This window comes from Equus quagga, chromosome 17 (genome assembly GCF_021613505.1).
Source record: "Equus quagga isolate Etosha38 chromosome 17, UCLA_HA_Equagga_1.0, whole genome shotgun sequence".
Taxonomy (NCBI): Eukaryota; Metazoa; Chordata; class Mammalia; order Perissodactyla; family Equidae; genus Equus; species Equus quagga.
The window spans coordinates 29,966,436-29,976,269 of NC_060283.1; the positions used below are offsets into that span (position 1 = coordinate 29,966,436).

The 9,834-nt window shown below is 48.7% G+C and overlaps 1 protein-coding gene across 1 annotated transcript in view; it reads right to left on the reverse strand.

Annotated features, from left to right (window-relative positions):
* CAT (catalase) overlaps positions 1 to 9,834 on the reverse strand; it is a 44,341-nt gene extending 34,507 nt beyond the window's left edge. Inside the window, exons 1-2 of the mRNA XM_046643229.1 lie at positions 9,790 to 9,834; positions 9,042 to 9,185 (exon numbers count right to left, since the gene is read on the reverse strand). Of these exons, the coding sequence (XP_046499185.1) occupies positions 9,042 to 9,185; positions 9,790 to 9,819 (174 nt within the window). The 5' untranslated portion in view covers positions 9,820 to 9,834. The remainder of the gene's footprint in view (positions 1 to 9,041; positions 9,186 to 9,789) is intronic.

The following is a 9,834-nucleotide window of genomic DNA, read 5'->3' on the forward strand; positions in this document are numbered from 1 at the left end:
CCCCCCCCCCCCCCCCCGGTACACAGTTGTATATCTTAGTTGCAGGTCCTCCTAGTTGTGGGATGTGGGACGCCGCCTCACCATGGCCTGACGAGCAGTGCCATGTCCGCGTCCAAGATCCGAACCCTGGGCCACCACAGCGGAGCGAGTGAACTTAACCACTCAGCCACAGAGCCGGCCCCTCTGACTTTAAATCAGTGACGCTGGAGGTGTAGACAGAGTGGGCTAAGGATGAACAGGAGGGAGGGAGCAGAGGTCATGAATACAGTCTCTCTCGCGAACGCTGCTGGTAAACGCAGGAAGGCAGCGGTGGTGCTCGAGAAAGAAGGCAGCCAGCGCCCTGTGGCCTAATTCCACAGTCGGCTCTGTGCAGTGAGCGCTGCCATCAACCCCAGTGTACATACAATCCAGTTTGGGGTTTTGTAGGTCAAACTTCTAGCAATCTCAAGCATTTAGAATACTTTTGGACTAGTAGGTAGGAAGCAGTGGAACCAGACCTCCAGGGCTACAAGCGACAACAAAAATAAGCAGGAAAAGAAAGACTTGGAAGGTGATACCTGATTAGATGGGGACAGTCAGAGGAAGTCACTCCCTGCACAAGCTGAGAGGGCAGAGGTGACAGGTGAGAAAGAAAGGAGAGAAGGAGGAAGATGAAAAGCCCACAGCAGCAGAGGCAGCAACCCCCTGGAATGGTGAAGTGAGCAGCCAGAAGGCAGATGTCAACCGAGGCCGGGAGAGAGACGGCTGAGGGAGAAGTAAGGCGGAGCTTGTCTGCAGGTCAAGGACTCAAAGAGCAGCACCTGGGTCACATTAGAAGTTCCACAATCCTAAGGCGGCCCCCTCCGCAGACTGGATGGTAGGGTCCGGGGGCAGTGGCTAGAACAAGGGCCCCTCTGGCATGCTTATTCCAACACTCGCTCATTGCTTCACCAGGCCTGGTTCCCTGTCCCTCCGTCCCCATGGACCACAGAGCCTGGTAAGAGACATCCCTCCGCTCTGCAAACACAACCTGAAGGAGGGGGGACAGAGCGCTCCTGTGGGTGAGCGCTGGGAAAACACTTCACAGTCCTGCCCTGTAGCCTGCACCCTGGTTTTTAACAAACAACGGACAAAAGAAACAACATCCCATGATGCCAGTTCTGAGCTTCCTCTAGAGATATGACGGAGAGCGGCTATTTCTGGTCCAAAGCTAACCAAAAAGGACAAAGGCAGAATCAAGGCACTTGACTAAACTATACATGGTTTCTAATTTCCCTTTTTAACTACCATTTCTGGAGCACCTGCTGTATGCAAGGCTTCATTCGGCACCTTCCCACCGGTTATCTCACTTAAGCCTCCCAATCGCCCAGGAGATAAATGCCATGAGTCCCATTTCACAGGGGAAGCAGTGCGCTCAGAGTATAAGTTACTCTACACAGGCGTCACTGTTGCAGCACAGATGTACCTGTTACGTATAAGAAGTACAGATGGGCAAAGATATTTCTTCCGATTTGCTGATTATTGTTTTTCTCAACTCTGTGAAAGATCACTTTAGATCTGGAATTTTTTAAAGACAGAAAAGCTTTTCTGTGGCTAAACAATTGTAAGAGCTCTGTCTCTGGAAAAGCAGCATTTGTGCATGTTGACATGTTTCCATCTATCTGGCTGCTCCTCATTCCTGACATTCATGCAGGCTTCTCCTGCACAGCTCTTCCCGCCCCCACCCCACACGGCCCCTCAAGCTGGGTGAAGGGCATCTTCTTTGCCCCATAGAATAAAACATGATCGTTGCCTGTTTACTTCACTGTTTCCTCTCTAGACAGTACACTCTTTCTCCACCTGCATCCCTGATGCCTGATATGACGTTCAGTTACCAACAAGCGCTTGTGGACTCAACATTTGATAAATTAAGCTATGGACCAATATGAAATGGCCAAGGAAGATTATTTCTAAGTAGGAAGAGAAAGCAACAACAGTCTGCCCCTCTCCCACCACTCCCCGCAAAAGTTAGAAGGGAAACATCTGAATTTCTAACTTCAAATTCTGATCAAACGCCTTTAGACAAAGTTAGGAAAACTGTTGCAGACATTGGCGCCCTGCTGGGCCAGGTTGGCGCGATGGGTACCCAGCACTGGAACGTGTGCGGGGTAGGTCAGCTGCGCCGACGTAAGAGGGGCTCCAGGGTCGGGGTTCAGAGTTTGAGCTCTTGAGCCAGTCTGTTTGGGTTCAGATTCTGAGTCTGCCCCTTTCTAGGGGGAGCAGGAAGAAGCCAAGAGCAGTGGGGGCCCCGTACAGGCCTGGGGCCTTTTCCCAAAATGCCCAGTCAGGAAAGTGTCCCCTCCCAGGACTCGGGCGGGAGACCTGGGGCTCCCCGAGACTTGGCGCCCGGGGCCCGTGCCGCGAGCTGACACCGGGCGCCTCTGACTCCCAGAAGGAAAGCAGGTGTCCACACACAGCGCACCGCTCGTGCCACCAGCCCAGGCGTCAGCCGCTCACTCAGCCAGGGTCGGGGAGCCCTCCCGAAAGCCAAGGTCGGGCCACCCGCCGGGGCACAGGGCACACCGACCTGCTCTGAGGACAGGTAGGCATCACTGTCCGTTTTGTATATGCGATAACGGTAGGATTAAAGAGGCCGTACCTTTTGGAGATACGCCCTGAAATATCGGCTTCAAAAAGTGGACAGGGCAGTGGGTGAGAGAGAAACGAAACGGGGTCACTTGTGAAGCTGACGGACACACACTGGAGGGGCACTGTCCTCCCTACTTCAGTTCTCGTCTGACATTTTCCATAATATAAAGCTCTGTGTATGTGTTTTAATGAAGAATCAAAGAGAAATGTCTAATAAAAGAAAGAAGCGAGAAGGTGAAGCAAGGGAGAGCGGGAGAGAGCTCGTCCATGATGCTCGCCCGCGAGCGTGAATTCCGACCACGCTCTGTATTCAGCACTTTCCCACATTGACATGTCCAGTCTGGACCAAGAGCAGAATTCAACACTAGACAGAAAATAGACTTCGGGCAACGGACCAGATGAGCAACACGGGCTCCTGCCCAGAGGACCTGTCATCACCAGGAAGAGTGGAAAACCCTAACTCCCGCGTAGGTCATCTAGTCCTGCTGAAGTCTGGATTCAGGCTGATGTGCTTTTTGTTCTTAATCTTAAAACATTCTAAGCATCAGAGGGTGCCCACCTTAATCCACAGCACACTAGAGGGACCCTCAAGCACAAAATAAATGAATTGACAACCCTGGGAAGTTTTCTGATTGCCTTAAAGACTGAAAATTATGCTTTCTGGGCTATAAGCAGAGACTTCACCACGGGGCTGCCCTTGACCCTGTATGGTGACTTCACCATGGATAAGCCACCAGGCGCCTCGTGCAAGTCAGTGCCAATCAGTCATTCTACGCTCAAGAGGAAAGAATGAGTCTTCACTATACCCTCTGCCTAGAGCACTGCCACTCAATAAAATATTAAATAATATCTAAGGCAAAAAGTGAAACTCAGTAAGAGTACGAAAAAATCACACTGTATTCTTGATAAGGATCATAAATGGTTCCCAGCATACTAAACAAAGCGCAGTGGAGGTGTCTACAGCAGTGTGCGAACCGCCACTGCACGCGCAATGTTTATGGCCTCTGCTAACAACAAAGCACTGAGCAAGGAACAAGATCTGTCAGGCAAGGAAAGAATTGCCTGTCCTCAGTGTTGAGCTGTGGGGCGGCGGGGACGGGAGGCAAGCGACAGAAGAAAATCAAAAATGACTCCAAGGGTCCCAGGGAAGAGAAGTGGTGGGTAGTTTTAATTCCAGAGAAAATGAAAGTTGCCTTTCACAAGGACGATAAATGTCGGCCTTCAAGGTCACATGGCTGGACCTCTGAGCTGGGACTGACTGAACTCACCTCCCCCTTCACCCAAATGGAAAGTATCTGTTTTTCAAGCACAGCTGTTTCATATTATTTTGTACCAGAGTAAGCACGTCAAAATAGTTGCTAATGTTTTTTTCTTCTCTTCTTGGTGAGTTGTCAAATGTTTCCAGCAAGAAATGGTCAAAACGTTGCTACCAGTTTTCAATGATCAGCAAATATTTAAAATAATCCTATCAAGAAAAAAACCTTTAAAACATACAGAATAATAGCTATTGCAAAAGAAGTTTTCTCTGTCCTGAAACTGTCTTAAGTGGGAGCACTGAGAAGTCTTTCAAAAAAGTAGGGAATAAGAGGAAAAGAAAAAGACAGACTCGAAAAATGAAAGATAATTGATCCACAAACGTGAAAGATTCCCTTACTCTTTGTATTAGAAACCACAGCAGTCACAGTACTCAGAAAGAAAATAAAGACCAAAAATGAGGAGAAAATAAAAATTTGCTAGTTTTACATCTTGCAATCAGCCTCTCTCTTCTTACCTGGAGAAAAATATGAAGTGGTCTAAATATTGGGTAAAAGAAAGAAAAGCTTAGAAATTTTGATTCCACTTCTCCTGTCTCTTTTGCTGCCACACTATGACTCAGCAATTCCACTCCCGGGTGGTTCCCAAGAGAAACAAATACACGTGGGCACACAGAGTTATCAGTCACCCCCTCCATCCACGTGTCGGCACGTTACTATCAAGTTATCTTAAAAAACACACAGACCCTCACAGGTTCTGTCTTCTGACTCACTGACAGAAACAGGCGGGCTAAGACCGACCTCTCTCCCACATCATGAGGGGACTGTTAAAAAAAGTAAGGCTTGAAATGTTCAAATTCTCCAGTTTTTAAGGGATCAGAGGCTACTAATTAAGCCCAGGCATCCAACAGGAAGAGCTCACGGCATTCTAAGCATTGAGCAACAAAGTTCCCATTTAAATTCCGTCCAAAGTGACTGGGAATGCTGACAGAACCAACTCCCTCCCCTCAGCGTATTTTGACAGAAAGAGAAATAAATATTTTTAAGAAGATCCAAGTCATACCTTTGAACATATTTGATTCAATGCTCACTTATTACAATTGACAAAGCTCCCAATCCACTTGTCAGCAACAAAAACTGACCATAAGGAGAGACGCCCAATAAACTGCTCTCACATTGGCTGACACTGTGGTTCCAGAGGAGGATAAACCCAGCATGGCGTTCCACATCTGGTTCTGGAGGGTCAGGAGACCACAGGGTGCCCTCCTTTGAAAGCTTTCACAGGCCAGTAAACTGGGAGGTGGGAAGCAGGATACTGATACAGAGCTGCCCACTTACATAGAAGCATTTGTCAAGCAAGGGGAGATTTTTTTTTTAATCTGTTACTGTCACAATTTTCTAACAGAAAGAATATTTTAATGTCAAAAAGTAAAAAGGACATAATCTTTAAAAAGAGATTATATCTGTTTGCCCATCACCACATCACAAGAAAATGGCTGGATAGATTTTCAGCAAACATGAAATTTATGGTTTGGCTAAGGTACAGTCATGCACCACATATGGCAGACTGCATACATGACGGTGGCCCCCTAAGATTAGGACCATAGAGCCTAGGTGTGTAGTGGGCTAGACCATGTAGCTTTGTGTAAGTGCACTCTATGACATTTGCACAACAATAAAATTGCCTAATGACACATTTCTCAGAACGCACCCCTGTCGTGGAGTGACACATGACTGCAGTAGGGTCAGCTACCTGGCACAGGTAGACCACATATCCCAGCCTCCCCCATGATTGCAGAAGGGTCAGCTACCTGGCACAGGTAGACCACATTTCCCAGCTTCCCCCATGACTGTAGAAGGGTCAGCTACCCGGACACAGGTAGACTACATTTCCCAGCCTCCCCCACGATTATAGAAGGGTCAGCTACCCAGACACAGGTAGACTACATTTCCCCTCACAGGTAGGCGTGGGTGGGTGACAGAACTCTAGCCAAAGGAATGTGAGTAGAAGTGACCTACACCACTTCCAGCCTGGCCCCCAGACCTCCCACATACGCTCCTCCATGCTCTTAACCTGCTGAGGCTGGACAGTGATGCCCAGGGCAACCTTAACAGTCATGTGTCGATAAAGGGGAGGCTCCTTCAGCCAGGAGCCCTCAGTATCTGTGGGGCAGCAGAGTACTCATTCCCTCTCCAACTTCAAACCACTTTGGTCCAGCACGTAACAGAGAAATACATTTCTAATATTTTTACACCATTATACATTTTGGGATCTAGTATTACAACACTTAGCCCATACATGATTTAACTTAAAACATGGGCTATGAATCAGTAATAAAAAGACAATCTAATTTTTAAAGGACAAACAATCTGAACAGATACTTCCAAGGAACATATACCAATGTCGACAAGCACATAGAAAGATGCTCAGCACCAATGATCATCAGAGCAATGCAAATTAAAACTGCAATGAGCTACCACTTTACACCCAACAAAATGGCTAAAATTAAAAGACTGACAACACCAAAAGGTGTCAGGATGTGGAGCAAATGGAACTCTCATACATTGTTGATGGAAGGAGAAAACGGTGTAACTACTTTGGAAAAAGGCTTAACAGTTTCTCATAAAACATTTGCATACCCTATGACCCAGCAATTCTACTCCTAGGTATTTCCTAAGGGAAATGAAAGCATATGTACACAAAAAAGACTTGTATGAGACTTTTCATAGCAGTTTATTCACAATAGCTACACATTGGAAACAGCCCAGGTGTTCAGCGACAGGATAAACAGATGGTGGTATATTCATACAATGCAATACTCCTCAGCAATGAAAAAAAAATTTTAAAAAGTAGTGATACATGCAACAACATGAATGAATCTCAAAACATTTTTTTTATCTTAAAACATTTTTGTTGAATGAAAGTGGCATTACACAAACAAGTATATAAATCAATGGTTAGAAAAGAAAATCAACAGTAGTTTCCCAGGGCAAGATTGCAGGGGTTGCAAGAAATGACTGGGAAACAGCACGAGGGAACTTTCCAGGGTGATGATTATCCTCTGTATCTTGATAGGGAAACAGGATTCCCAGGGGTATATATCATGAAACAGTCCTCTTAATATTTGTGTATGTCACTACTGTACGTATTACCTTAAAAACATAAATAAACATTGAACTCTGTTCATTTGCATGCTTAGTGTTTAAGGGTAAAAATCTACTGATGTCTACAACTTACTCTGAAATGTGCCCCCCAAAAAAATAGGTTAATGGGTGTTTGAAGGGACGGACAGATGGAATAACATGTAATAAAAGATATGGAGCAAAACACTTACTGCAGAATCTGGATGGTGGATATACGGGTACACAGTGCACAATTCTTTCAACTTTTCTGAATGTTTGAAACTTCTCATAACAAAGCATTGGAAAATTATACAGTCTATGTGATATGCAAAATTTCTTTTGGAGGGTCCCAGGGGGTTCACCTCAAAGAAATAAGCAGTTTTCACTCAGAGCAGTTAAAAGTGAGGAATAAGGAGACATCAATCTGACTGCCAATTAGGACAGCGTGCAAGTGCACTAAGAGGCCACGGGCAGAGAAGACAGCAGGACGTCAATGATGAGTCCTCCAATTACCCGCGTGCTCTGTGGGCCAGCTGCTTCTCGCAGAGGCATCCAGGTGGGGTGCATCGCCAGCAGAGTCTCCATGATTTAACAACAGTGAATGACTCTTGCAAACTATGACAAGGCAAACTAGCCTCAGGATAAAGGGGAGTCTTTTACAATGAAACTATGACAAGGCAAGCTAGCCTAGGATAAAGGGGAGTCCTTTAACAATGAACAAATTTTGTTTTATGAAAAATTCACTACATTGTCCATATTTTTCTCAATTCACCAAGTATGCATGAAAACTTCAGTAAGAACCAGGATTTAACAACCACTGGATATGAAAAGAGTCCTGGCCTCCAGATGCTGAGTCTAATCTTGACTCTGCCACTAACGAGCTGCACGTCCTTGATTAATAGGACTCTAGGTCTCTCTGGTTCACTTTGATTAAGAGCTCATCAAACACTGTGCCACCTAATGGCATATAATAAAGGACAGGACAAGAAGAGAGATTTTTCTGGGCCCTTGGAGGAGAATGGGAGCCCTCTCCTAAGCAGGGAACCATAAAGCCATCCGTGGACACTGAGCATTAATAGCCCGGCGCATGAATACTAACCTGGTGTTGAGGAAAGAGCACGGGGCAAGATGAGGAAAAGCGCGGCTCTTGACCTCTCTGTGCCATGAACCAGGCACCATGGGAACTGGGCACGGCCCCTGGACTCCCTGCGCCAATGTGACCAAAGACTCAGACCAGATGTGCTCTCATCTAATCCAGCCTCCTCCAAGATGCCCTTTAGGACTCTGCCCCCGTACAGGTCAGGAGCGCCTGGCCCACCCCCGGGCCAAGATGCTACTCATCTTTAAAGCTCGTTCAGATGTCACCTGCTTCGGGAAGCTTGCCAGCGCGACGTCACTCCCTTTACATTTTACAAATAGACGCCGAGGGCCCTCGCCACGCTGGACAGTAGTCGTCTGTTTGTCTGTCTTTCCTAGCTAGACTCAGCTTCTCAGCGGTGCAGTTCTAGCTCCAGTGGGATTCGGACACTCCTCCCGGCACAGCACCTCGCACGTGCAGGCTCTCAGAGAAGACGTGTAAATAAGTGCACTCATCAACCCCTCACCAGCTTCTAGCTCTAAAATGCTAGGCTTGATGTTTTTAAGTGCAAATGGAATAATAGACGTAAAGATGCTTTTATTTCGCCGTTCAAGGCTGTGCGTACTAAGTATCAGTCACGGTGATTGGTGCTGGGGACATGGAGATGATGCACACGGTCCTCCTCCCACGGTCCCCCGTGAACACGAAGGCCTTGCAGTGACCGTCTGTGGAAGGCCGGGCCGGAGCCCGCTGCACTTCTCCCTCGCTTCCCCTCTCGCAGCCTGGGCTCCCCGCCTCTCCCCACGCGCCCTCCCTCCACCCCCCTCCCTCCGGCCCAGCGGGCAGAAACGCAGAGCTCGGAGCCCCCGCCGCCCCCGCCTGCAGCTGTCCCCCGGGACCCCAAGGCCCGCGCCCGCCCCGGGTGCTGCTGCGCCCGGGGCGCCCAGCTCTCGGCGCGGACCCTCGGGCGCCGCGTGTACCTGCGCGGCCCGCTGCTCCTTCCAGTGCTTCATCTGGTCGCTGGCTGGGTCCCGGCTGTCCCCCATGCTGTCCCACGAGCGCCCCAAGTCCGAGCGGCCCCGCTTCCGCGTCTGCACCCGCGGCGGAGAGCGCGTCCACAGCCCCTGAAATAGGCGAGTCGGGCTCTGGCGATCGGCTCCGCCCCAGCCCCGCCCCTCGGAGGGCGCCGCTGACTGGCCGCTCTCGCGCCGGGCGGGACGGGATTGGAAGCCAAATGGGGCCGTGGGGGGGTGGGGGGAAGTGGCTCCCGGAGGGAGGCGGGCCGAGGACTGGGAGAGGCTGGGGTTGGGGGTGAGAAGGGGAGCCTGCCCTCAGACCCCCAAACCCCGGGGTTAGGGAACCCAGGGTGGGCCGGCAGTACGGGGCGTGACTCTCGCCTCCTGTTATCGGCATCCTCGGGCGGGCCCGGGCCGCGGCGGTTGGTGGCCTGCCAGTTACCCTGAGCAAACGCTTAGGCCCTGTTGGGTGAGGCTTCGAGCTCTGTAAATGTGCTCTCAGCTTTTAAAAAGTCAGAAACCTTGGGTTGCATTCCTCTGTGCAAAATGAAGTTTTGACACCTCCGAATGTTAGCATTGTTTGCAACTGAAGGATTCATGGGAATTTGGAATAACTACAAACACTGATTCTGCAATTGTCTTAACCAGTGATCTTACTCTCAAATGTTGCACTAGTTTTCTTATCACAGACTGTATGTACAGGAAAACGTACCTTTTCTAGTAACACAGGAAAATGAAACATGGACAAGTTCTTAAT